The sequence below is a fragment of the Coregonus lavaretus genome (assembly GCF_964263955.1).
Source record: "Coregonus lavaretus genome assembly, chromosome: 26".
Taxonomy (NCBI): Eukaryota; Metazoa; Chordata; class Actinopteri; order Salmoniformes; family Salmonidae; genus Coregonus; species Coregonus lavaretus.
Genome location: NC_140013.1, coordinates 8,436,204 through 8,461,631, shown reverse-complemented (window position 1 = coordinate 8,461,631; position 25,428 = coordinate 8,436,204). Strand labels below are relative to the sequence as shown.

The following is a 25,428-nucleotide window of genomic DNA, read 5'->3' as shown; positions in this document are numbered from 1 at the left end:
ATTCCTCCCCCTCCCCTCTTTCCCTCTCACGCTCTCTCGCTCTGTCCTCCATGCCTCTGCTGCAGTGGCTCTCCCTCCCCACTCATTCCTTCCTGTGCCGGCTAGGGAGACACATACTGCCTGCTGCCTGCTGCCTGTCTGCCTGAGCTCCAGGCACTGCTGTCCTCTCCGCTCCCTCCCCCCACATGCAGCTCTCCGTCAGGGGCAACGCTGACATCCCCTGACTGCTTCCACAGCTCCATAGCTCTATGGTGCAGATTCTCGCTCTCTCTGAATGAGTTTTTTTGCTCTCCTCTGCCTGCTCTAGCTCTCAAGCTGAGGGATTCAGCGGATAATCAGTGTGTCGGCGAGTGAAAGAGAGGAACTGAAGCAAAAAGAGTGAGAGAAAGCCTGGATCAGGTGCAGCAGCCTTCCCTTCATCTGTCTCTTTCTGTTACTCTCTCTTTCAGTCTGTCTTCAGCCTGGCACATACAGAAGGGTAGACAGAACTCATAATTCAGGAATAAGCCTTCCTTCACTCTCCTTCTCTGGGACTCATCGCAAAGGAGGGGAGAAGAAGAGGGAGACACTCACAGCAGGAGTCTTGCTATTTTTCTTTGCTCGCTTTGCGTCCCACCTCGCCATACCCCTCCCCTCTATCCCACCCACACCCCTGCTTGCTCCAGCCAACACACACACACCCAGAGTGTGTATCCAGGGGCAGACAGACAGACAGACAGATAATCAGACGGACGGACAGATTGCCAGACGGACGCAGAAGGATATGGAGTCCAAAGGAAGCGGCAGGTTCTCTATGTCCAGGTGTTTGCGCTCAGGAGACACCGTCCACGCCAGTGTTGTCGTCACACTTCTGCTCGGTGAGTCCAAAAGCTGACTTTATACTGGCAATTTTCCTCTCCTCTCCTTAACCCTCTCTCTCTCTAACTCTCTCTTGCTCTCTCTCTCTCTATCTCTATCTCTCTCTCTCTCTGCACCCGTCTCCCTCCATCTATCCCTGGGGTGCCAGCCAAATCACTGCAGGTTCTGCCGCGCTTGCAGAAATGTGTCTGACGCTGGCAGACAGGGTTGCACGCTTATTTATTTGTTGCTTGTAAGGCAGGGGTTTATTTGGTTACATGGCTCATGCTTTTCTATATTGGGAGACTCGGAGTTGTGTGTTTTAGCCACGTCGGGGCAGCGAGTGCTGCGTCTTGCTATTTTACGTCTCACTAAGAGAGTGAGTGGAGGGGATCAATTTGAGTTATGAAGGCGTAGATGCTGAGTCAATAAGAGGATGCCGGTAACAATGGATCCTGTTTAGGGCAAGTGGAATGATGGGCACTACCAATGGACCTGCCAAGTCAATGAGTATGATAATGTCCAATGTTTACATCTTTAGGGGGGAATGGAGGGAATGATCCATGGGACAAGACAATATACATCTAGTTGAGGCAATGGAATGGAAGTTGTCATGTGAGGATCACAGTGTAGTTGTCAAAAGACAGCCCTTTACACTGTCTTCTCATCAGAGGAACTAGTGATGCAGATTCTACTACGCACTTCATTCTGTCACGGAACATTTACACATGTCACTTAATCAGGGACATATTTAACTCATACAGCTGATGAGATTAAGTGTAAGGTCTTAATACAGTGAGGGAAGTGTATAGGAATGTATGGAGGAATATCATATTTTGTATTTATATATTTTGGGGAAAATATATTTAATTAATATTTGTTTAAAGTCAGATAATGAGAAGGTTGGATCAATAACTACTCAAATCGCAGGATATCCATCCATTCTCATTCTCCCCAGTCTTCTTCCTGCTTTTAACATGTTTTGTTTAGCTACGTATAGACTAGTGTGTCCACTAAGAATGGTCCAGTAACCACATGGTACCCTATATTTATATGTCTGAGTGATATGCTATATTATGATACAAATTACTGTATAGGTTTGCTTTGTAGTAGAGTACCTGACTGCCACAAATTGCATTGTATCATATTCCATATTGTTTCAACATATAGTGCTATATAATGTACAGTAATACAATATAGTTACTCAAGCTTTAGACAAAAACTATGCCCTATGTATTTGAGAATCCACACCTTATCATATCAGTTTGTTATAGTGTGATAACCTAAGACTCCTCAGCATCTTTTGAGGTGAGTGCCTTTTTCACACTGACATCAACCCACCGATCAAATAAGAGCAAGATCACAAGATTGCACAAAACATCTTAAAACAAGTTTTTAAATCTAAATTAGCATACAATTCTAAGGCGGCTGCCACAGCAGAGAGCTACCGATAATAAATAGGCTTTTCATTTGCATATTTCTTTGAGATGGAATGTGACATGACATTAGAAGTAACCTCTCTTGCCTGTGTGTATCCTTGGCCAGTTTTCTCTGGATTCTCTGCCCGGCGGTTCTCCTTGGCTCTGCTTCAAGGTGAAGTACAGGCTTTAATACTACGGCAGGTATTTTTTCTACAGCTGGGGGGGCGAAGGGTTAATGTGCATGTTCATATGTAAACCCCTAGCTTATAGCGGAGGGGTTTAACCTCCAACAAAACAGATTGGGTTTACATATTGACCAGCCAGGTCTAGGGCAAGCCATCACCCCCTCGAGACATCCATCAGAGACCAGGGAAGGTTCTATAATGTTGCTGGAACGTTTGTGCGTCAATATGTCACATATAATGGCCCGGCAGTTATATAATTAGATCCTATGGTCGTTCTATATTGGCAGAGTGGAGAGAGAGACTATTGGACTACAGTATGAGAGATGTTAGCTGGGAGACTTGTCCTTCACATCAGGTGATGGACAGAAGTTCAGGGAATTAGGACATCTTAGTCGCACATCAGGATGTAGCCAGACAAATACAAAAATGTAAGGCTTAAAGATGCACTTTTAAACGTTAGTATAATTTCAGCCAATAATTTTGTTGTGCTCACGAGCCAAATGTGGTCCCCGTTTTTTGTGTACTACGTCATCCAATTGTGTACTATATCATCCATTTCGTATGATATGTTACATCCAGATTTTTTTTAAAATGTTTTCTTTGCAATTCGTATGATATGTTACAAATCCAATTCGTACTATATGTTACGTATTTGTTGTGCTAAAAGATGCAATATGTCACTTTTTGGGCGACCTGACCAAATTCACATAGAAATGTGAAATACACTACCGGTCAAAGGTTTTAGAACATCTACTAATTCAAGGGTTTTTCTTTATTTTTACTATTTTCTACATTGTAGAATAATAGTGAAGACATCAAAACTATGAAATAACACATATGGAATCATGTAGTAACCAAAAAAGTGTTAAACAAATCAAAATATATTATATATTTGAGATTCTTCAAATAGCCACCCTTTGCCTTGATGACAGCTTTGCAAACTCTTGGCATTCTCTCAACCAGCTTCACCTGGAAAACGTTTCTAACAGTCTTGAAGGAGTTCCCACATATGTTGAGCACTTGTTGGCTGCTTTTCCTTCACTCTGCGGTCTGACTCATCCCAAACCATCTCAATTTGGTTGAGGTTGGGGGATTGTGGAGGCCAGGTCATCTGATGCAGCACTCCATCACTCTCCTTCTTGGTAAAATAGCCCTTACACAGCCTGGAGGTGTGTTGGGTCACTGTCCTGTTGAAAAACAAATGATACTACCACTAAGCCCAAACCAGATGGGATGGTGTATCGCTGCAGAATGCTGTGGTAGCCATGTTGGTTAAGTGTGCCTTGAATTCTAAATAAATCACAGAGAGTGTCACCAACAAGGCACCCCCACACCATAACACCTCCTCCTCCATGCTTTACGGTGGGAAATACACATGCGGAGATAATCCGTTCACCCACACCGCATCTCACAAAGACACGGCGGTTGGAACCAAAAATCTCAAATTTGGACTCCAGACAAAGGACACATTTCCACCAGTCTAATGTCCATTCCTCGTGTTTCTTGGCCCAAGCAAGTCTCTTCTTATTATTGGTGTCCTTGAGTAGTGGTTTCTTTGCAGTAATTCGACCATGAAGGCCTGATTCACACAGTCTCCTCTGAACAGTTGATGTTGAGATGTGTCTGTTACCTGAACTCTGTGAAGCATTTATTTGGGCTGCAATTTCTGAGGCTGGTAACTCTAATGAACTTATCCGCAGCAGCAGAGGTAACTCTGGGTCTTCCATTCCTGTGTCGGTCCTCATGAGAGCCAGTAATTTCACAGCGCTTGATGGTTTTTGCGACTGCACTTGAAGAAACTTTCAAAGTTCTTGAAATGTTCCGTATTGACTGACCTTCATGTCTTAAAGTAATGATGGACTGTCGTTTCTCTTTGCTTATTTGAGCTGTTCTTGCCATAATATGGACTTGGTCTTTTACCAAATAGGGCTATCTTCTGTATACCCCTCCCTACCTTGTCACAACACAACTGATTGGCTCAAACGCATTAAGGAAAGAAATTCCACAAATTAACTTTTAAAAAGGCACACGTTAATTGAAATGCTTTCCAGGTGACTACCTCATGAAGCTGGCTGAGAGAATGCCAAGAGTGTGTAAAGCTGTCATCAAGGCAAAGGGTGGCTATTTGAAGAATCTCAAACATAAAATATATTTTGATTTATTTAATACTTTTTTGGTTACTACATGATTCATAGTTTTCATGTCTTCACTATTATTCTACAATGTAGAAAATAGAAAAAATAAAGAAAAATCCTTGAATGAGTAGGTGTTCTAAAACCTTTGACTGGTAGTGTATATATCTGTCATTCTCGTTGAAAGCAAGTCTAAGAAGCGGTAGATCAGTTCTATGTGCGCTATTTCTATGCTTCTCGTTCTTAAGTTTCATTTTTGCATCTTTTACGTTTGGTTCTGTACACCAGCTTCAAACAGCTGAAAATAAAATATTTTGGAATAATGAATAAATATTTCACAGCAGTTTAGATGGTACAATGATTCTCTACATTTTGAATGCTTGTTTTGTCACATAAACTGAAATTAGACGAACTATTATAATTTTTTCAACCAGGAAATGGCGGAGCGATTTCTGCGTATTGCATCTTTAAGATCCTGGATTGCATCTTTACTAAGGGCAGTGCAGTCCTGATGAAAAACCAAGCCCCTTCTCATCTGTTTGTTTGTTTGCGCTTGAAGTGAGAGAGCAGTCGTGAAATAGCCAACATCTGTTCTGGCATTACAAATTTCATCTATTTTTCCCGTAAGTCTAATGGAGAAAACAACTCTCACCCTCAGCAAGACTAATGGGTAATTCATGTAGGGGAGAGTGGGGTAAGTTGAGCTATTTTTTACATTCAGCATCACTATGTCAAGGGAAATATAGTTTTCTTTCTAACAAATATATCTACATATAGTTCAGGATGTTGTGTATCCCTGGAAATAATCAGAATTCATGTAAACATAACAGTTTTGAAAACATAGCTTGTCCAAAAAAAGTGGTCTCTTGGCCTACATTCAGATATAGATCTCTCTGTTCAATATCACTTACCCTTCTATTTCTTGACCAGTTGTCTGGGACGGCGATGTTGTTTCAATGTGCCAATTCGTAGGCAAGTTCTCTGCATTTGAGGCTTCTAAGCCCATCCCACTGGGCACACACTGGTTGAATCACCGTTGTTTCCATGTCATTTCAATGTCAATTCAATGAAATTACGTTGAACCAAGTTAGAATAGACGTTGAATTGACATCTGTGCCCAGTGGGATGAAACTGGTCTGAAAAATTCTTGATATGTTTAGCAAGCTCAGACTCCATGTCATCAGATAAGACCTTGTGTGTCTCTGCTACTCTGTCATAGCCTCTCTTTCGCACAAGTACATGTTTGTTTAATTTTTTGTCAATGTACCCCTTCAGTGTCATTCAGTCTATTTTTTCATAATTTGCTGCTGCTCGAATGGACTTCTTCCCTTCTCTCAATTCCTTGGCTACACTCTCATGAACCTCAAGGGGGGCTAAACCGCTGCTTGTTTTACATATGCATAAACAGGGCATGTCTGAGTTCATATGCATGACATATTTCAAAAATACTATGCATATTATGCATAGCACTGACAAAATGTAATCATAATTTGTATGGGGTCTGGTGGACATTGGCTCAACTTGCCCCATGGCCATTGGCTCAACTTGCCCCATGGCCATTGGCTCAACTTACCCCAAGGCAAACATTTTGACTATATTAGCCCACACAGCTACAAGGATGTACTTTCATGCTAGGTTTAGGACCTCATATTGTAGCTTATAGAGACCCCAACTGATGTATAAAACTATCTTAAAACTATCTACTTTGGTTATAATACAAGCATCATAAAACCTACAACACAATATATTGATTTGACCTTGTGACACACTGAAAAACAACTTTTATCTCCAGGCCATCAGACTGTTAAATAGTCACCACTAGCCGGCCTCCACCCAGTACCCTGCCCTGAACTTAGTTACTGTTACTAGCCAGCAACCACCCGGTACACAACCCTGCACCTTAGAGACTGCTGCCCTATGTACAGTGACTTCGGAAAGTATTCAGACCGCTTTACATTTTCCACATTTTGTTATGTTACAGCCTTATTCTAAAATGGATTAAATAAATAAAAGATCCTCATCAATCTACACACAATACCCCATAATGACCAAACTGAGCAATCGGGGGAGAAGGGCCTTGGTCAGGAAGGTGACCAAGAACCCGATGGTCACAATGACAGAGCTCTAGAGTTCCTCTGTGGAGATGGGAGAACCTTCCTGAAGGACAACCATCTCTGTAGCACTCCACCAATCAGGCCTTTATTGTAGAGTAGCCAGACGGAAGCCACTCCTCAGTAAAAGGCACATGACAGCCCACTTGGAGTTTGCCAAAAGGCACCTAAAGACACTCAGACCATGAGAAACAAGATTCTCTGGTCTGATGAAACCAAGATTGAACCCTTTGGCCTGAATGCCAAGCGTCACGTCTGGAGGAAACCTGGCACCATCCTTACGGTGAAGCATGGTGGTGGCAGCATCATGCTGTGGGGATGTTTTTCAGTGGCAGGGACTGGAAGACTAGTCAGGATCGAGGCAAAGATGAACGGAGCAAAGTACAGAGAGATCATTGATGAAAACCTGCTCCAGACCTCAGACTGGGGCGAACGTTCACCTTCCAACAGGACAACGACTTGACACAGCTTGAGAAGATCTGCAGAGAAGAATGGGAGAAACTCTCCAAATACAGGTGTGCCAAGCTTGTAGCGTCATACCCAAGAAGACTCAAGGCTGTAATCCCTACCAAAGGTGCTTCAACAAAGTACTGAGTAAAGGGTCGGAATACTTAGGTAAATGTGATATTTTCGTTTTTTATTAGTAATATATTTGCTAACATTTCTAAAAACCTGTTTTTGCTTTGTCATTATGGTGTCTTGTGTGCAGATTGATGTGGGAAAAAAACAATTTAATCAATTTTAGAATAAGGCTGTAACCTAAGAAAATGTGGAAAAAGTCAAGGGGTCTGAATACTTTCCGAAGGCACTGTACATAGTCATTGAACACTGGTCACTTTAATAATGTTTACATACTGTTTTATCCACTTCATATGTATATACTGTATTCTGGTCAAGGCTCATCCCATATAACTACTGCTGTACACACCTTTTCTATTCATATACTGTCCATGCTGTCTATACACACCATCATATACATATATATTTATATTCTGACATTGGTCATATTGATATTTTTTATTTATTTTTTGAATTGTATTGTTAGGTATTACTGTACTGTTGGAGCTAGAAACACAAGCATTTCGCTGCACCTGCGATAACATCTGTAAAAATATGTGTACGCAACCAAGAACATTTGATTTGATTTGATTGTAACTTTTTTTTCTAAGAGTGTGTGTGTAACTTGAAGCTACATTCAGCTCCCTATATGAAAGTCACGTTTGCAGGGCAGACTGGGTGGATATGTGGTTGGGTCTGCTATCAGATAACTTTGACCATTACCAAGGCATTTAATTCCTGGAGGGGTTTTGATGTTTTATCTCTGAAATAGCCATGTAAACTACCCCGGTGGATATCTGTTGGATATGCAATACAGTGGATTTTATGCCGTTCAAATAATGTACACACACATGACATCCTATAAATACCTGTGGTGTATAGACTCCTGAGATAATGGACTGGCATGCCTAGCCTTTGGAGGTCAAGACTTTGACCATGTATTATGGTGTAGCATTTTACTCTAGGGGTTACAACGGGGGAAGGGGGGGGGGGGGGGGGGGGGGGGGGGGGTCCTCTCTCTTCCTAGCTGCACCTGTCCTCTTAGCCCCACTAAAACTAAGGGCATGGCCTTTTTAGAGGTTCTTTGGTATGGCTTGTGATGTTGGCTTGTTATGTTGTTGTGAATAGAAATGGCATTGGGAAGTGATCCATTTCCTGCAAACCCACCACAACCCATCCCATTTAATGTGGATGTAATGCTAAAGCCTTTAGATGCAGTATTATTTATCATGTATGATTTTACTCTGTATAGTCATGAATAGCATGTAGGGTCACACAGATCTGAAACAACCGTGGAGTAACAACGTTCCCAGCCAGCAGCAGTGAATGTTAAAGACATAGCTCAGCAGAAATAGACGAAGTGGCTGGGACCAGGGAGAGTAGATCATTTATTATTGTCAGAGTGTGAATGGGATTAGAGGGATGCCCCTGTCTCCATCTACGTCTCCTTCTCATTCTGGCTTGATTACCTGACCAACAGTCTTGTCTCACAGACCTCAACACCACAAGGCTGTTCAGATGTTGAGCTTTAGTTTACTCTTTGACATTTGGCCATGAGCCTGTTTGTCTCCTATAACAAAGTCCAACTTTGTCATTTTAAAGTCCAACGTAGACGGTCTTATTATTTAAACTGCCTTGGCGTTCATAACCATACTCGTCTTAAGCTACCCCTGCCAATACCTGAACCCACACCCCGGTCTGATGTCATAACCTCTTCAGACACATGCCACTCTTACTGGCCGAATAGTTATTACAGCCCTGCCAATACCGTAAGAATCCCCCCTCCCCCCTCCCCCACACGCACAGGCAGGCAGGCAAGCACACACAGGCAGAGTGAGAGTGAGTGACACACAGTTTTGAATGTCATCAACCCTCACCCACATACAGATACATACTTCCCAGAGCTACATAACCCCTCTGACGACACATGGACACTCAGCACTCCTCCCATGTGTAGTGTTACTGGACGGTGCTGACGGCCTGTACATAATAATAATAATAATAATAATAATAATAATATGCCATTTAGCAGACGCTTTTATCCAAAGCGACTTACAGTCATGTGTGCTTACATTTTTACATATGGGTGGTCCCGGGGATCGAACCCACTACCCTGGTGTTACAAGCGCCATGCTCTACCAATTGAGCTACAGAGGACCACCATACATAGCAATGGGTTGTAATACTAACACTATGCACTGGCATTGTTTGCGACATTGAACTACATGGATTAACGTGTAATGACAGACTCCTTGCTGTGGTCCGTTGTTATAATGTTAGACTGAAACACTGCAGTGGCACTTGTTTTTGTATTGCACACCTGCTGAAGTGGTGATTTGAATTGCTGTACTAAAGTCCTAGGTGGTAGTCCATGGTTGGGCCATTTACATTTACTGTAGGATTATGCATGTCAAGGTTATGAGGGCATGTATGATGACTTCATGAATGAAGGTACCTTGGGAGAATAAAGTAGATTAGAAAAAGAAGTTACTAGGACTGCATCAACGTTTTTCTTGGATATATCCTAAAACCTGTCCAAATTAACCAGAAAGCCCTTTAAAGCGGGTCAATTTTCATTTTTCTATGAAGGGTACGTTCTAGTAATCGTCAAGTGATTTCCCATATAGGTTACAAGGGAAATGAGTTATGGCTGTACATTGAGAGCCTGAATATAGCACATAGAAAGTATACACCAAAGGGTCCCTGCTGAGGAGTTGATTGAAGGCAGATGTTTTAATGAATTCCTATCCCTTGGGTTGGGGGATGCTTGCTATGGTATGTGGGTCTATTGTGGACTTGGATTTTTGTGTGTTCCTGTTTTCAAATAAGTTGAATGATGCCTCATGTGTGCTAATACAGTATGGCATACTCCCACTGGAATTGGAAACAATTTCAAAAGATAATGACTTGTGGATGACGCTCTCAACAAAAATGCTTAGATACATGATCTCTATAATGGCATCCAAAACCATTATGCTCCGCGTTCAGTGTTTATGATTAAGTTAGACCGCAGTTAAAGATAGACTTGGCAATAGTTCAAATCCGCCAAGACTGCCTCGATTGACTCTTCCCAAAGTGGCAACGCCCAAAGGGAGGGCACATATTGGGAAAAGAAAATAGCGTATTTCGGAGAAATCCAAATTCTGTTCTGTTCTAATGGGGGTCTGATGTCATTATGTGGTGCTGCTGTTTAGGTGAGTCACGTTCTCTTGAGAGGGTTGGTGGGTTGACCTTAAATGACACTGGATACCTATAACGTATGCATGTTTCCATGTTTATTAGTTTCTTGACTCCTAAAAACCTTCCAAATCAGTCTTTCCTTGGCTTTCTCCAGTGTAGCTGAAGCTACAGTGATCCAAGAAAACCAATGTCCTCCACTCTGCACTGTGCTTTGGTGTGATGTAGCAGAGGGAGCAGTATGCCTGTAAGAGGGCCAGAGAGAGAGAGAGCCCTGCTGCACAGGCTGAGTGTACTTTCTGTACATCACTGCTCCACTCAGGCTGAGGTTGAGGGTCATTCTCAGGTCTATGGAGTGACTCACAGGCTTCTGTCTGACTGCATTATAAAACCTCCTGATGCATTTCCATATGCAATAGCGCTGCCTACTCCTGTAGTCACTAAGTGGAGGGCCCAAGGGACCAGATAGATAACCGAGCTCCAGGCTAAGGCCTCGCAGCCACTAGTAAACGTGCACGGAAAGGAGGAGAGGAATATGGAGGAAGAGAGGGTCAGAGATATTGAATGAGAGAGGGTTAACTTAGAGAAGAAGTACGAACGTGAAGAGGAACGGGATGGAGAGAATACAGAAATAGATGCATTGTACAAGAGTTTAGTTACTTTAGGAGCTCCCATGAAAGAAGATGGGATTAATACAAGTTTGAGTGGAAATAAAGAGCCTTCCCCATTGTCTGACCCAGCCTGTAGAGACACGTGTGGTGGGCCCAAAAAAACAACCCAGTCAGCACTCCTGTCATGAAGAGGAGAGAGACGAGAGGAGGAGAGACTAGAGGAGAGGGGAGAACCAAGGACAGATGAATTATTAACCGACTTTGAGTTTTTAATGCAATGAAGGGATGCACAGGGCAGGGTGAGGAGAGGAGGAACAGTTAGGGAGAGATTCTGAGTGATGGTGGGCTTCGAGGACAGCTGTTCTTGATTTAATCTGAGATGAGGTATCACAGCTGTGATGCATTCACAAGGGCCACTAAAGGAATCAGGAGAGGGCAGGGAGGCTGCCAGGTTGGGTTGCTAGTCTAGACAGATGTATTTTAGAGGACAAACAAGTAAACACCTCACAGATACGCAGAAAGGCAAGTTTAAGTATTTAGGCGCACAATCACACAGACCACACATGCTTAAAAATGTGCTTAGTCGTGATATGAGCAGTACGATAGACACTAGCTCTTAAACTACAAGGCAAATAACATGTATCAGGTGAACACAAATATTCTTCATTCAATGGATATTACAGTGTTGTACAACAGTAATGTAAAACTCTCAGACTATGATAACAGCAGTGTCACCACAATTTCAAGTTGACTGTATAAACAGAATAAACAGTCTGCTGAGTCACGGCTAATGGACGAGGAGTCAAGCCTTCTCTATAAACAACACACCAGTCCAAGGGCAGCCTGTCTCTCTCTCTCTCTGTCTCTCTCTCTCTCACTCTCTCGCTCTCTCTCTCGCTCTTAGAGGCAAAGATTGTGTGTGTGTGTGTGCGTGTGTGTGTGGTCATATGTTTGTGTGTGTGTTGTGTCTGTGCATGTGTGACAAAGTGATGGGAGTTCATATATTTGCCAGGCAGCAGCAGGCAGTCGAGGCTGGTGAGCAGAAGGGTGGTTCTTTAATTAAAACCACTGAGAGATTAGTCTTGTCCTGCCCTCCTGGGGACCCACGACACACACACACGACTGACCGGCCGTGCTGTCCCCAACCCAGCTAGCCCAGCACTGCTGGCATCATACAGCTTATAGTGGCCTCAGAGCCCTTGAGGGCCAACACCAACAACACCACAAAACAGTTGCCTATAAATTGTGTAAAGATGAGGAGAAGATGAGTAGGGAGTATGTTAAGGGACAAAAAGGAGAGAAATTGAGTGCAGTGTGAGAGAAAGGGCAGTGTTAGACAGCGACATTGTCAAGCCAGTAAGAGAGCGAGAGAGCAAGAGAGAAGGAGGCAGAGAGAGAAACAGAGTATATTGAGACGCTGCAGCATTACTCTGCTGCATTACAGAGAGAGAGAGAGAGAGAGAGAGAGAGAGAGAGAGAGAGAGAGAGAGAGAACGGGAGGGAGGGAGGGATATATTGCGATGCTGAAGAGGGAAGTGTACATGCGTGCAAGTGTTTGTGTGTACCGTATGCCTATGCGTGTGCATCCCTAGAAACAGGGAAGGGAGATTACCAGGGAAGGCTACATTTAAGCAGTACAAAATAGGGAGCGTAGTTTGTTTTGCATCCGCCAGCTTCCTCTCAGGTACCTGTCTGCTTCCATCAGTCAGTTCCATCTCTTTGCTGAAGTGTGATTGATGCTAGCATCTGTCATTCTCAGCCACAGCGGCCAAGTAAAAATAACAATTTGTCAAGGTCTGACAGCGGATTGGATGGGTATAAACTATATGCCAATAGCTCCAATTAGCCCTCTAGGTGGAATTCATACCATATTGATTACACAATCCAGATCACAGGGTTAGATTTCAGATGTGATATAAATATGATTGAGACTATTTGGACTGAAGTGGCTAGAGGCTAGGGACTAGCTGTTAGGGGTTAGGGGGTAGGAGCTAGGGGCTAGGGGTATATTTCGGATGGGATATTCATAAAGAATGATCTACACTATTTGGATTGAAGTGGAAGAATCAGCACTAATGTGGTAATTGCCTCAGTTAATCGGTGCAATTAATGATCTGTTGAATTGTTAATTGTTTTCCTTAGCAAGTTGCTTAAAATAGCTGTTCGATCACAGCCAAGGACAAACTCTTTTACTAAGACAACCTTTTTCAGTCAATATCTTGTCGTTTGAGACTGTATTGCCATTCACTGGCACAGCAAATTGTCTATTGATCTGCAATGAATTATACTGAACAAAAATATAAACGCAACATGCAACAATTCTACTGAGTTACAGTTCATATAAGGAAATCAGTCCATTAATTAATTAGGCCCTAATCTATGGATTTCACCTGACTGGGCAGGAGCGTAGCCATGGGTGGTCCTGGGAGGGCATAGGCCCACCCACTTGGGAGCTAGGTCCACCCACTGGGGAGCCAGGCCCAGCCAATCAGAATGAGTTTTTCCCCACAAAAGGGCTTTATTACAGACAGAAATACTCCTCAGTTTCATCAGCTGTCGGGGTAGCTGGTTTCAGACGATCCCGCAGGTGAAGAAGCCGGATGTGGAGGTCCTGGGCTGGCTTGGTTACACGTGGTCTGCGGTTGTGAGGCCGGTTGGACGTACTGCCAAATTCTCTAAAATGACTTTGGAGGAGGCTTATGGTAGAGAAATTAACATTCAATTCCCTGGCAACAGCTCTGGTGGACATTCCTGCAGTCAGCATGCCAATTGCACATTCCTTCAAAACATGAGACATATGTGGCACTGTGTTGTGTGACAAAACTGCACATTTTAGAGTGGCCTTTTATTGTCCCCAGCACAAGGTGCACCTGTGTAATGATCATGCTGTTTAATCATCTTCTTGATATGCCACACCTGTCAGGTGGATGGATTATATTGGCGAAGGAGAAATGCTCACTGTAAACAAATTTGTTCACAACATTTAAGAGAAATACGCTTTCTTTGCGTATGGAACATTTCTGGGATCTTTTATTTCAGCTCATGAAACATGGGACCAACACTTTACATGTTGCGTTTATAATTTTGTTCAGTATAGAAAACGGAAATAGATCAATGCCACTAACAAGTTGAATGCATTTTCTATTGCAGAAGCACATTGTGCACACACAAACATACCCATCCACCACTGCAGCCACCATCCTTCGACACACAAACCCCCCTCCCTGCTTCTCTTCATGAAGACATCTTATTTTTGTGCATCATCATCACCTCTCTGTGGATCATAGAGCCGTGACACCTGCTCAAATGTGAACACTCCCATCATAATAGGCATCATTAATGAGTAAGTGTTCCATAATGGCACACATCCCCCAGTCAGGGTGAAAATGATTTTGCTATATACAGCAACACTGACCTTGGAGCTGAATGGGAGGCTCCATCTCAGCATAGGGAGGGAATGCTAGAGCCTTGGTGGGACTGGGATAGTTTTGGCTGGACTAAGTGGGACAGTGCTAGATGGGACTGGGCTGGGTGGGACTGGGCTGGGATAGGTGGGACTGGGTGGGTGGGACTGGGCTGGGATAGGTGGGACTGGGTAGGTGGGACTGGGCTGGGATAGGTGGGTCTGGGCTAGGTGGGGCTGGGCTAGGTAGGACTATGCTAGGTGGGACTGGGTGGGAGTGCGCTACGTGGGAGTGGGCTAGGTGGGAGTGAGCGAGTCTGGGCTGAGTGGGAGTGGGCTAGGTGGGAGTGGGCTAGGAGGGAGTGAGCGAGATTGGGCTGGGGTGGAGTAGGCTAGGCTGGGCTGGGTGGGAGTGGGCTAAGTGGGACTGGGCTAGGTGGGACTGTGCTAGGTGGGACTGGACTGGGCTGGGCTGGCGCAAGATGGAACCTGTGCATTGGACATACCTCCAACCACACCATAACTGCAGCCTTAAAGGCCTAGTGCATAATAGAGAGGTGGGTTGTTTACCAACAAAACCGATGCCCTCACAAAAAATAAACATGAGGCAAAAAACAGATGGGGTTGGCTTACAATCAAATAATTATTGACAACATAAACTACTGTCTGCAAATAATTTTTTTTAAACAGAAATTAATTTGCCCAATAAATAACGTTCTTGTCTTTCAAATTCATTGTTACAGTTGTTGGTTAGCTAGCTAGCTAACCATATCCATATGATACACTAAAAGGTACATTTTCCAGAAAGTATATCTTTCCATCTGTTTAGTAGGAGTATTTCTCATCCATTTTCACCTAATGCTGCTCACACATTATGTTATTAGAAATGTTACTTTCATATAATTGAGAGTGGTCTGTAGTATGGTCAGTAATTGTGTGGTTTCGTAGTTGTGGTCAGTAGTTGTGTGGTTGTGGTCAGTAGTTGTGCGGTCAGTAGTTGTGTGGTTGTGGTCAGTAGTTGTGTGGTTGTGGTCAGTATTTGTGGTCAGTAGTTGTGTGGTTGTGGTCAGTAAATGTGTTCAGTAGTTATGTAGTTGTGGTCAGTAGTTGTTGTCGGTAGTTGTGTGGTTGTGGTCTGAAACATGCTACAGTTTGTGCTATGAAACTAAATAAATACTGCACTCTGACCCAAACAACTTATTTGCTAGATTCATGATAGTGTTGTTAGACAAAGAAAGGAAAGTGACCTTCAAAATGTGATGTAGTTTTATTGGAATTTGCAGCTGGTGTTGGTAAGTAATGAATCTGCTAGCGTCTGAAATGACTTACTGCATCTATAATGAAAGCAGTCGATGGGTTACTAAAACAGCTTGACCTGTTGTTTGGAAGAAGCTATTCCTGTTCTGCTTTCAGATTTCAAAGGCATAGAGGTAGAGGAAGATTTCATATGCTCTAAGTCTTTGTCTGACTTGTTGGGGGAGTGGTTAAAATGGCAATTGTTTGGAAAAAGTTGGATAACAATGTGTTAATGCAGTTACCAAAACAGCTGTATCGTTAGATTGGTAACAGATAATTATGTTCCAATTTCAGATGTGAATATCAGGGAAATAGAACAAGATGTCATACCCTCTAAATGTTTGTCTAAGTTGTTGGTAAAGGGGTCAAAGTAGCTGATTTGCGTCAAAAGTTGCATTGCTGCATTTACAGTGAATGCAATGTTGAAAGTGATGATGTCACAATTGGGCCTTTAGAATGTTGAGGAAATCCCTTGAAAGTGGATGGAGGACCAAAAAAATGACTAAAGGTTTCATAGCTTAAAAAGCATAAAATATATCCAAAAGTTGTATACAAGCAACTCAGTCCAGACCAGTCTGCACGTTTTAAAGTTTGAATGACATTTCTAGTTTAAATGGTGTAAGAGGAGTAGCGTGCAAAAAATATACACACTACTAGTCAAAAGTTTGGACACACCTACTCATTCACTAATTTTTCTTTATTTTTACTATTTTTTACATTGTAAAATAATAGTGAAGACATCAAAACTATGAAATAACACATATAGAATCATGTAGTAACCAAAAAAAGTGTTAAACAAATCCAAATATACAGTGCCTTGCAAAAGTCTTCATCCACCTTGGGGTTTTTCCTATTTTGTTGCATTACAACCTGTAATTTAAAAATATTTTTATTTGGATTTCATGTAATGGACATACACAAAATAGTCGAAATTGGTGAAGTGAAATGAAAAAAATAACTTGTTTCAAGGAATTCTAAAAAATAAATAACAGAAAAGCGGTGCGTGCATATGTATTCACCCCCTTTGCAATGAAGCCCCTAAATAAGATCTGGTGCAACCAATTACATTCAGAAGTCACATAATTAGTTAAATAAAGTCCACCTGTGTGTAATCTAAGTGTCACATGATCTGTCACCTGATCTCAGTATATATATACACCTGTTCTGAAAGGCCCCAGAGTCTGCAACACCACTAAGCAAGGGGCACCACCAAGCAAGTGGCACCATGAAGACCAAGGAGCTCTTCAAACAGGTCAGGGACAAAGTTGTGGAGAAGTACAGATCAGGGTTGGGTTATAAACAAATATCCGAAACTTTGAACATTCCACGGAGCACCATTAAATCCATTATTAAAAATGTGAAAGAATATGGCACCACAACAAACCTGCAAAGAGAGGGCCGCCCACCAAAACTGACGGACCAGGCAAGGAGGGCATTAATCAGAGAGGCAACAAAGAGACCAAAGATAACCCTGAAGGAGTTGCAAAGCTCTACAGCGGAGATTGGAGTATCTGTCCACAGGACCACTTTAAGCCGTACACTCCACAGAGCTGGGCTTTGCGGAAGAGTAGTCAGAAAAAAGCCATTGGTTAAAGAAAAAAATAAGCAAACACATTTGTTGTTCGCTAAAAGGCATGTGGGAGACTCCCCAAACATATGGAAGAAGGTACTCTGGTCAGATAAGACTAGAATTGAGCTTTTTGGCCATCAAGGAAAACGCTATGTCTGGCGCAAACCCAACACCTCTCATCACCCCAAGAACACCATCCCCCTGTTTTTCATCGGCAGGGACTGGGAAACTGGTCAGAATTGAAGGAATGATGGATGGCGCTAAATACAGGGAAATTCTTGAGGGAAACCTGTTTCACTCTTCCAGAGATTTGAGACTGGGACGGAGGTTCACCTTCCACCAGGGCAATGACCCTAAGCATACTGCTAAAGCAACACTCGAGTGGTTTAAGGGGAAACATTTAAATGTATTGGAATGGCCTAGTCAAAGCCCAGACCTCAATCCAATTGAGAATCTGTGGTATGACTTAAAGATTGCTAGATGTGCCAAGCTTATAGAGACATACCAGGAGACTTACAGCTGTAATTGCTGCAAAAGTTGGCTCTATAAAGTAAGGGTGGGTGGGGGGGATGTGAATAGTTATGCACGCTCAAGTTTTTTTGTCTTATTTCTTGTTTGTTTCACCCCAAGAAATATTTTGCATCTTCAAATTGGTAAGCTTGTTGTGTAAATCAAATGATATAAACCCCCAAAAAATCAATTTTAATTCCATTTTGTAAGGCAACAAAATAGGAAAAATGCCAAGGGGGGTGAATACTTTCGCAAGCCACTCATGCTTCTAGTCATTATTGCTAGCTATCCGACCGATCAGAGTAACAACAATACACAGCCTTTTGCATTTTTGTCATGGCGTTGCCAGCCCACTAGCCTGGGTACCAGTCTGTTTCTGCTAACATTCCACTCCTTGCACTCCGTCTCATGCCATGTTTGGAGTGGAATGTTAGCAGAAACAGACTGGTACTGTCACGATCGCTTACAGACGGGTCATACCAAAGCGCAGCGTGATATGCATACATGTTTATTAAATATTAAACACAACGACAAAACAACAAACAAAACGAAACGTGAATTCTAAGGCAGCACAACACACCTTAACTGGAACAAGATCCCACAACCCCCTAGTGCCAATAGGCTACCTAAGTATGGTCCCCAATCAGAGACAACGAGCGACAGCTGCCTCTGATTGGGAACCACACCGGCCAACATAGATCTAGACGATCTAGACCTAAACCTAGAAAACGCAACATAGAACATACCACACAGAAAATACACACCCTGACTCAACAAATACGAGTCCCCAGAGTCAGGGCATGACAGTACCCCCCCCCCCCAAAGGTGCGGACTCCGACCGCACAACATAAACATAACAGGGTAGGGGCCGGGTGGGCTTTCCGCCTCGGAGGCGGATCCGGGTCAGGGCGTGACGACCACTTACTCTCCGCCTCCCTGTTGCGCCCCTCATCTGGTCTGGACCTCGGCGCGCTGCTTCCCCTCTCCTTCCTCCCACGAAGTACCAAGCCCTGTCTGGACCCTGGTGTGGGAGACCCCGAACCTGGAGAGGGGCTGACATCTGGGTCTGGACTGGAGCCGCTGACCGGAGCTTGACCGGGCACCGGTGGAGCGGACTGCTCTGGCTCCGGAGTGGAGCAGCTGACCGGAGCTGGATCAGGCACCGGTGGAGCGGACTACTCTGGCTCCGGAGTGGAGCCGCTGACCGGAGCTGAACTGGGCACCGGTGGAGCGGACTGCTCTGGCTCCGGAGTGGAGCAGCTGACCGGTGCCGGACCAGGCACCGATTGAACATGCACAGGCCGTGCCAGACTGGACACACGCACCACTGGCTTGGTGCGGGGAGCAGGAAAGGGCCGTACCGGACTGGTGACGCGCACCACTGGCCTGGTGCGGGGAGCAGGAACAGGCCGGGCCGGGCTGGCGACGTGCACCACTGGCTTGGTGCGAGGGGCAGGAACAGGCCGGCCCGGGCTGGCGACATGCACCACTAGCTTGGTGCGAGGGGCAGGAACAGGCCGGACCGGGCTGGCGACGCGCACCACTGGCTTGGTGCGAGGGGCAGGAACAGGCCGGGCCGGGCTGGCGACGCGCACCACTGGCTTGGTGCGAGGGGCAGGAACAGGCCGGGCCGGGCTGGACACACGCACCACTGGCTTGGTGCGGGGAGCAGGAACGGGCCGGACCGGACTGGCGACACGCACCACTTTCTTGGTGCGAGAAGCAGGACTGGGTTCCTTTATAAACCCCCGCTCCTTCTGCTGCCTAACCAACTCCTCTCGCCGTGCCTCTACACTTTCCTTCTCCCTTTTAGCCTCCTGTAGCACCTCCCTCTGACCGAATAACTCCTGCTCCCTCTGAACCAATAGCCCCCGTAACATGGTTGCCTCCTAACCTGCAGATCCGCCCTTTAACGGCCTCCTGCTGCCTCGTCGTCCACACCGTGTGCCCCCCCCAAAAAATGTTCTTGGGGTTGCCTCTCGGGTCTCCGTCGTCGGCACTGTTGGCGCCGTTTCTCCTCTCCTACCTGGGCATCCTCCTTCATTGCCTTCCGGTAGCGGACGGCCTCCTCCTCCGTAATTCTCCCCCAACCGAGGAGGACATCTACTAATGTAACCTCCTGTTGAATTCCCGCCATTTGCTCCTGAACACGCTGCTTGGTCCTCGTTTGGTGGGATCTTCTGTCACGATCGCTTACAGACGGGTCAGACCAAGGCGCAGCGTGATATGCGTACATGTTTATTAAATATTAAACACAACGACAAAACAACAAACGAAACGTGAAGTCCAAGGCAGCACAACACAACATACCTTATCTGGAACAAGATCCCACAACCCCCTAGTGCCAATAGGCTACCTAAGTATGGTCCCCAATCAGAGACAATGAGCGACAGCTGCCTCTGATTGGGAACCACACCGGCCAACACAGATCTAGACGATCTAGATCTAAACCTAGAAAACGCAACATAGAACATACCACACAGAAAATACACACCCTGACTCAACAAATATGAGTCCCCAGAGTCAGGGCGTGACAGGTACCCAGGCTACCAACCCAACCGTCTATTGGCAATTATTATCACATCACAGTGTGTTAACATACCGTAGTATTGGCCAAGTACAAACACATTATTTTCATTGATTCCTCATTTCATTTATTTTAAAAGGGCAATGTTTGATTTCATTTATGCTTATGGTAAGGCAGGGGCTGGGCTAGGCTAAGCTGGGGTAATTGGCTGATGGGATTGCTTGATTCTCCTGATCTGATCTATTGCCATGTTGTGCAAGGCTGGTGGGACTGCAGTACTATAGTCTTCAGTCATTTACAGTCAAAAAACACACTCACTCGTACCAGGGTTGTTTACAGGCACATACAATCAGCACACACACTCACTATCTCTTTCCCAGAATGAAATATTGAGATGGGACGAGAGGATTTAAAAATAGCCCCTGTGCAGTCCTCTCAGCTCTGACTCCAAGCCACATGGTGAGAATACCACCGCCCGTCGTGCTGCAGCGGGCTGCACTGCATGGCCCACAGGACCAGACAGAAAACAACCTGCCCTTTCTCTCTGTCTCTCTTTCCTCCGGCTCTCTGTCTATCTTTCACTCTTTCCTCATCCATTCTCTAGCTCTCTCTTTGTCTCGCACTCTCTCTCTGTCCCTCCTCCTTCTACTCCCACACACACACATCCATCCATTCCCTTACTCTTTCTCTATTTTTGCTTTCCCTCTCTTTCACTCGCTCTCTCTTGAAAATATATTTGAATAGGCTACTTGATTTGGATGCAGTAGAATAGAAAGGACTCAAATATTTTGGAGATCACGCTGATGCTTTGACTAGGGAGGCATGATGACTCATGATGGACACACACTCATACACACACACAAACACTCAGCAGGTCTATATTGGCCGAGGTTGACCAGCCAGGTCACCCGTGACACAAATCAGTATTCGACATCCATCCATGTCTGAGGACGTTGTGCGATGATGTGGAAACTGGCCACTAGGGGCAACAGTTACCTTCAAGTAGGTTTTGCTAGAGCATTGTGGATGGGGATAGCAGATGGTTGTAAGCATCTGCCTCTGATTCCAAAGGTTGCAAGTTGAAATTCAGCAATAGAAAGTTATTTTTGAGATGTTTGTTTTAAGCCTATCCCAAACCTTAACCCTTACCTTAAACATTCAAAGTTAATGCCTAACCTTAAGATTTCGTGGTTAATGCCTAAACTTAACTCTAACTTAATAAATCAGAGTTAACGCCTAAACTTAACCTTAAATTTGACATTTGCAACAACTTTGAATTTTGAATTTTGAGAAACATCGATGAACATCTAATTCTGACGTCAGACTAAGAGCTAGTTGAGTTTGACAGTGTGTGTGTGTTGTACCCCAGTGCCAGCTCCTTGGGTAAGTGATGATCGTAACAGCCATTTAACAGCCAGGCCGCTATAAAAAATTGCTGGAGATAAGAGAAGAACGGTCATGTAGGCTACTGCTGCTGGTGAAAAACAAATGATGTCCTCACGCTTTCCCTTCTTCGTTCTCTGTTTCTCTCTCTGTAGAGCATTTCAATTTCTGTCTTCCAGTGTGCCACATCATTGAATCCCAAATGGTTTACTTACAAATCTAATAATATTATCTCACTCTCTCTCTCTCGCTCTCTCTCCTTCCCTCCCTCCTCCGTCCCTTCCAGGAGTATGGTGTGCTTCAGCGCTGGAGGTGTCAGTGGGGAAGGTGCCCTTCATGGAGGCGATGAATGGCAGCACGGTGCTGTTACCCTGCACCTACTCCAGCTGCATCGGCATCAAGAACCTCTACTTCAACTGGCACTACAACGACAATGGCACCATGACGAAGGCATGACACTTACTGACACGGTTATCTCCCTCACTAACACGCCCTCAATGAACAATGTGACATTCAACTCATATCTCAACATCTCTCCCCTTTACTTTTGATAAACATCTTTGTAAAGCACATTGAATTGCTTCGATGTATGAATTGTGCTATATAAATAAACTTGCTTGCTTGCTTGCTTGCTTCACCCCTGTTGTCCACCTCTTTCCCCCTCTCCCTCTTCCTCTCCCTCCTCTTCTCCCTCTCCCTCTCCCTCTCCTTCTCCCCTCCCCCTCCCACTCTCCCTCTTCCTCTCCCTCCTCTTCTCCCTCTCCCTCTCCCTCTCCTTCTCCCCTCCCCCTCCCACTCTCCCTCTTCCTCTCCCTCCTCTTCTCCCTCTCCCTCTCCTTCTCCCCTCCCCCCCTCTCTCCCTCACCCTCTCTCTCTCCCTCTCCCTCTCCCTCTCCCTCTCCCTCTCCCTCTCCCTCTCCCTCTCCCTCTCCCTCTCCCTCTCCCTCTCCCTCTCCCTCTCCAGCTGTGTGAGGCAGTGATCCCTATAGGAGGTGTGGAACCACGGGTGCAGGTGTACCACGAGCGGATAGAGTTTGTGGGCAGCAGTAAGCACAACAACATCTCCATCCTGCTGTTCAACGTGACCTTCGAGGACGAGGGAGAGTACACCTGTTTTGCCCGGAACCCCAAGGAGAAGAACCGCAACCATAGCGCCATCTTTACCCTCTTCGTGGTGGATGAGTGTAAGACACTGCACACTCCCTGACTGCATACGACATACTCATTGACGACATTTTCATACTTTAAGTTTAGGCCACCCAGTCACCAGTCTTTTTGATGTCTTCAAGTGGAAGTAGGGCAAATATCTGCTTTATTTGTCATGTGTCTAAGTTCCACATTGTATAATGGCTCAAGAATACCCTGATATCAGTTCCATGGTCAAGTGTTATGTTGCAGAATTATCTATTTATTGTCCAACCGAGTGTGTTGATCGTAGTGTATACACAGCATACACTAGAATCAATTCCTTGGAGGTAAAAGCTATATGAAAATGTATCATATCTCCTCATGAGCGGATCAATCGATCTTCCAGCGCTGTGGTTGTGAGACTGATCAACACATTCTCAATTCTTCCCTCCTTCTCTCTCTTCGCTGCCTGGTGAAACATGTTTGCCAGTTCGTTTTTCTTGAATGTTTACAGATACACCTTTGACATAATGTCAAAGATCTGCATCAAATTACTTCATCATATTCTCCTAGAATGTACACCTGACTATGATTATAGGGAAACAGCTGAATACTCATCTTACAGAACCCTCTCTTCCTCTTACCATTCTATTCCTCCCTCCCTTCCACCCTCTCTCTTGTTATCCACCTCCTCTCCCCAGTGAAAGTGGTTGACAATACCGTAACCACCATCATCGTGTCTGTCGTGGGCGGAGTCATTGGCTTGATCATCGTTGTCATGGTGACAAAAACTGTGGTGCTCCTCATCCTAAGAAAGTCTGCAGAGAAGAAGTAAGTGATTAAAAACTCAGGTGTATAAGTGATGGCAGAGTATGCAGTTAGTATGTATTATCTGAGTGTGTGTGGCTACAGAGATACAGAGATAGTGCACACATGCACAGGCTGGGAGCAGCACAGGATCAGCCACAGAGTGGCCCCATTGAGCTGTTTGGGAGTTAAGTGCCTTGCTCAAGGGCACCTGAGATATTAATGCTAGCAACCCTGCCAGCTCACCCCTTCACATGTTTCCCGTCAGCGCTGGAATTCGAACCAACAGCTCTTCGGCTACCGCTTCCCCCCTTTGAAACTGTCATGGAACATTGGTATGCATGCCTTTATCAACATTTCTTTACCTGCCTTTTGTTCTTCACACTGACTCTGACTCTTTCTCTCTCTCTCTCTCTCTCTCTTGCTTTCTCCTCTCACAGTAAAGAGTGCCTTGTGAGCTCAGGACAGGACAACACAGACAATGGACTCAACACAGCCAAAGCTGACAACAAAGCAACACCAAAGGCATGAAACATGTGCACCTATGTATATGTACATATATGTCTGTACATGTATATATGTACACATGCAAATATATTGAACAGACATAGAAAGAAAGCTATTATCAATGGACTGTTTTATCTTTATCTAATGACAAAAGTATAACATAAACCAATGTGAAATAATATGTAAAATGTATATTTTAAATTGTGCTAGAGATTTGGGGAACATGATAGGTGATCAGGGCTGGATCAGACACACTCCAATGACACACCCTAAAATATTGTGTACCCAAATTGGGGTTTATTGAAGTATTTAACTGAATCTTCTCAAACCCTATTTCTGAACATTTCTTGAATCAACATCGATGTCTCACCAGTTACTCATTCATGTACACTAGGTAAAAACAGCAGGTTGACGTTTATTGGGATGCATCTTGTCCTGGGGGCAGAGCTGAGCGGTTTCCACTAGATTTAAGTTTAGGGTTAGGCATAAGGTTAACAGTGTGGTTAAGGTTAGGGTTAAGATTAGGTTTAAAACAGAGGAGGCTGGTGGGAGGAGCTAGAGGAGGACAGGCTCATTTTAATGGCCGGAATGGAATAAATGGAATGGAGTCAAACGTGGTTTCCATATGTTTAATGTGTTTGATACCTTTCCATAATTCAATTCCAGTCATTACAATGAGCCCATCCTCCTATAGCTCCTCCCACCAGCCTCCTGTGTTTAAAATGTAATTTGATGACTTGTGGCTAAGCCAGCGAGTGACCACCCTGCAGAGCTGCCTGCAGGACAAGATTCATCCCAATAAATGTCAACCTGCATAAACACACACACACACAGTAACTCACACACTGCCAAATTCTATTAACTGCCATTTGTATACTCTACAAAAGCACAATATATTCTGACCATCTCTACAGCTCTTTTGATTAAGAGCAATATTTAAGGTAGCCTACTGCCCGATGGAGATTCTTTGTACTCTCTGCACACTTTTTACAGGGAGCAAACAGCTTCCCTCCTTTAACTATAGTGAACGTTTACAGTCCATTTTTGACAAAAAGTTTATTCCTTTAAAGATGATGCGGAACAAATTCCATACAGTATCAATTGTGCCTATTCAATAGCATGTACAGTAACTGAAAGATGTTTACCACTATTATCAACAACTGCTACAGTTACTGAGGTCAAGACTCTTCATTAGATCTGCATACTGAATACAAATACTGCTCTGAAGCTTTGGAAGGCAGAGCAGTGGGCTGGTTATGAGGACA

At 44.4% G+C, this 25,428-nt stretch overlaps 1 protein-coding gene across 1 annotated transcript; it reads left to right on the top strand.

The window, feature by feature from the left end:
• Positions 1 to 763: 763 nt before the first annotated feature.
• Positions 764 to 24,187, top strand: LOC311101606 (sodium channel regulatory subunit beta-4-like; the record flags this gene model as incomplete). The annotated part of the gene is made up of 5 exons (XM_084142734.1): positions 764 to 857; positions 22,008 to 22,171; positions 22,686 to 22,905; positions 23,551 to 23,680; positions 24,097 to 24,187. 5 exons carry the CDS (start codon positions 764 to 766, stop codon positions 24,185 to 24,187), a joined length of 699 nt encoding a protein of 232 aa, XP_083998860.1.
• Positions 24,188 to 25,428: the final 1,241 nt, after the last annotated feature.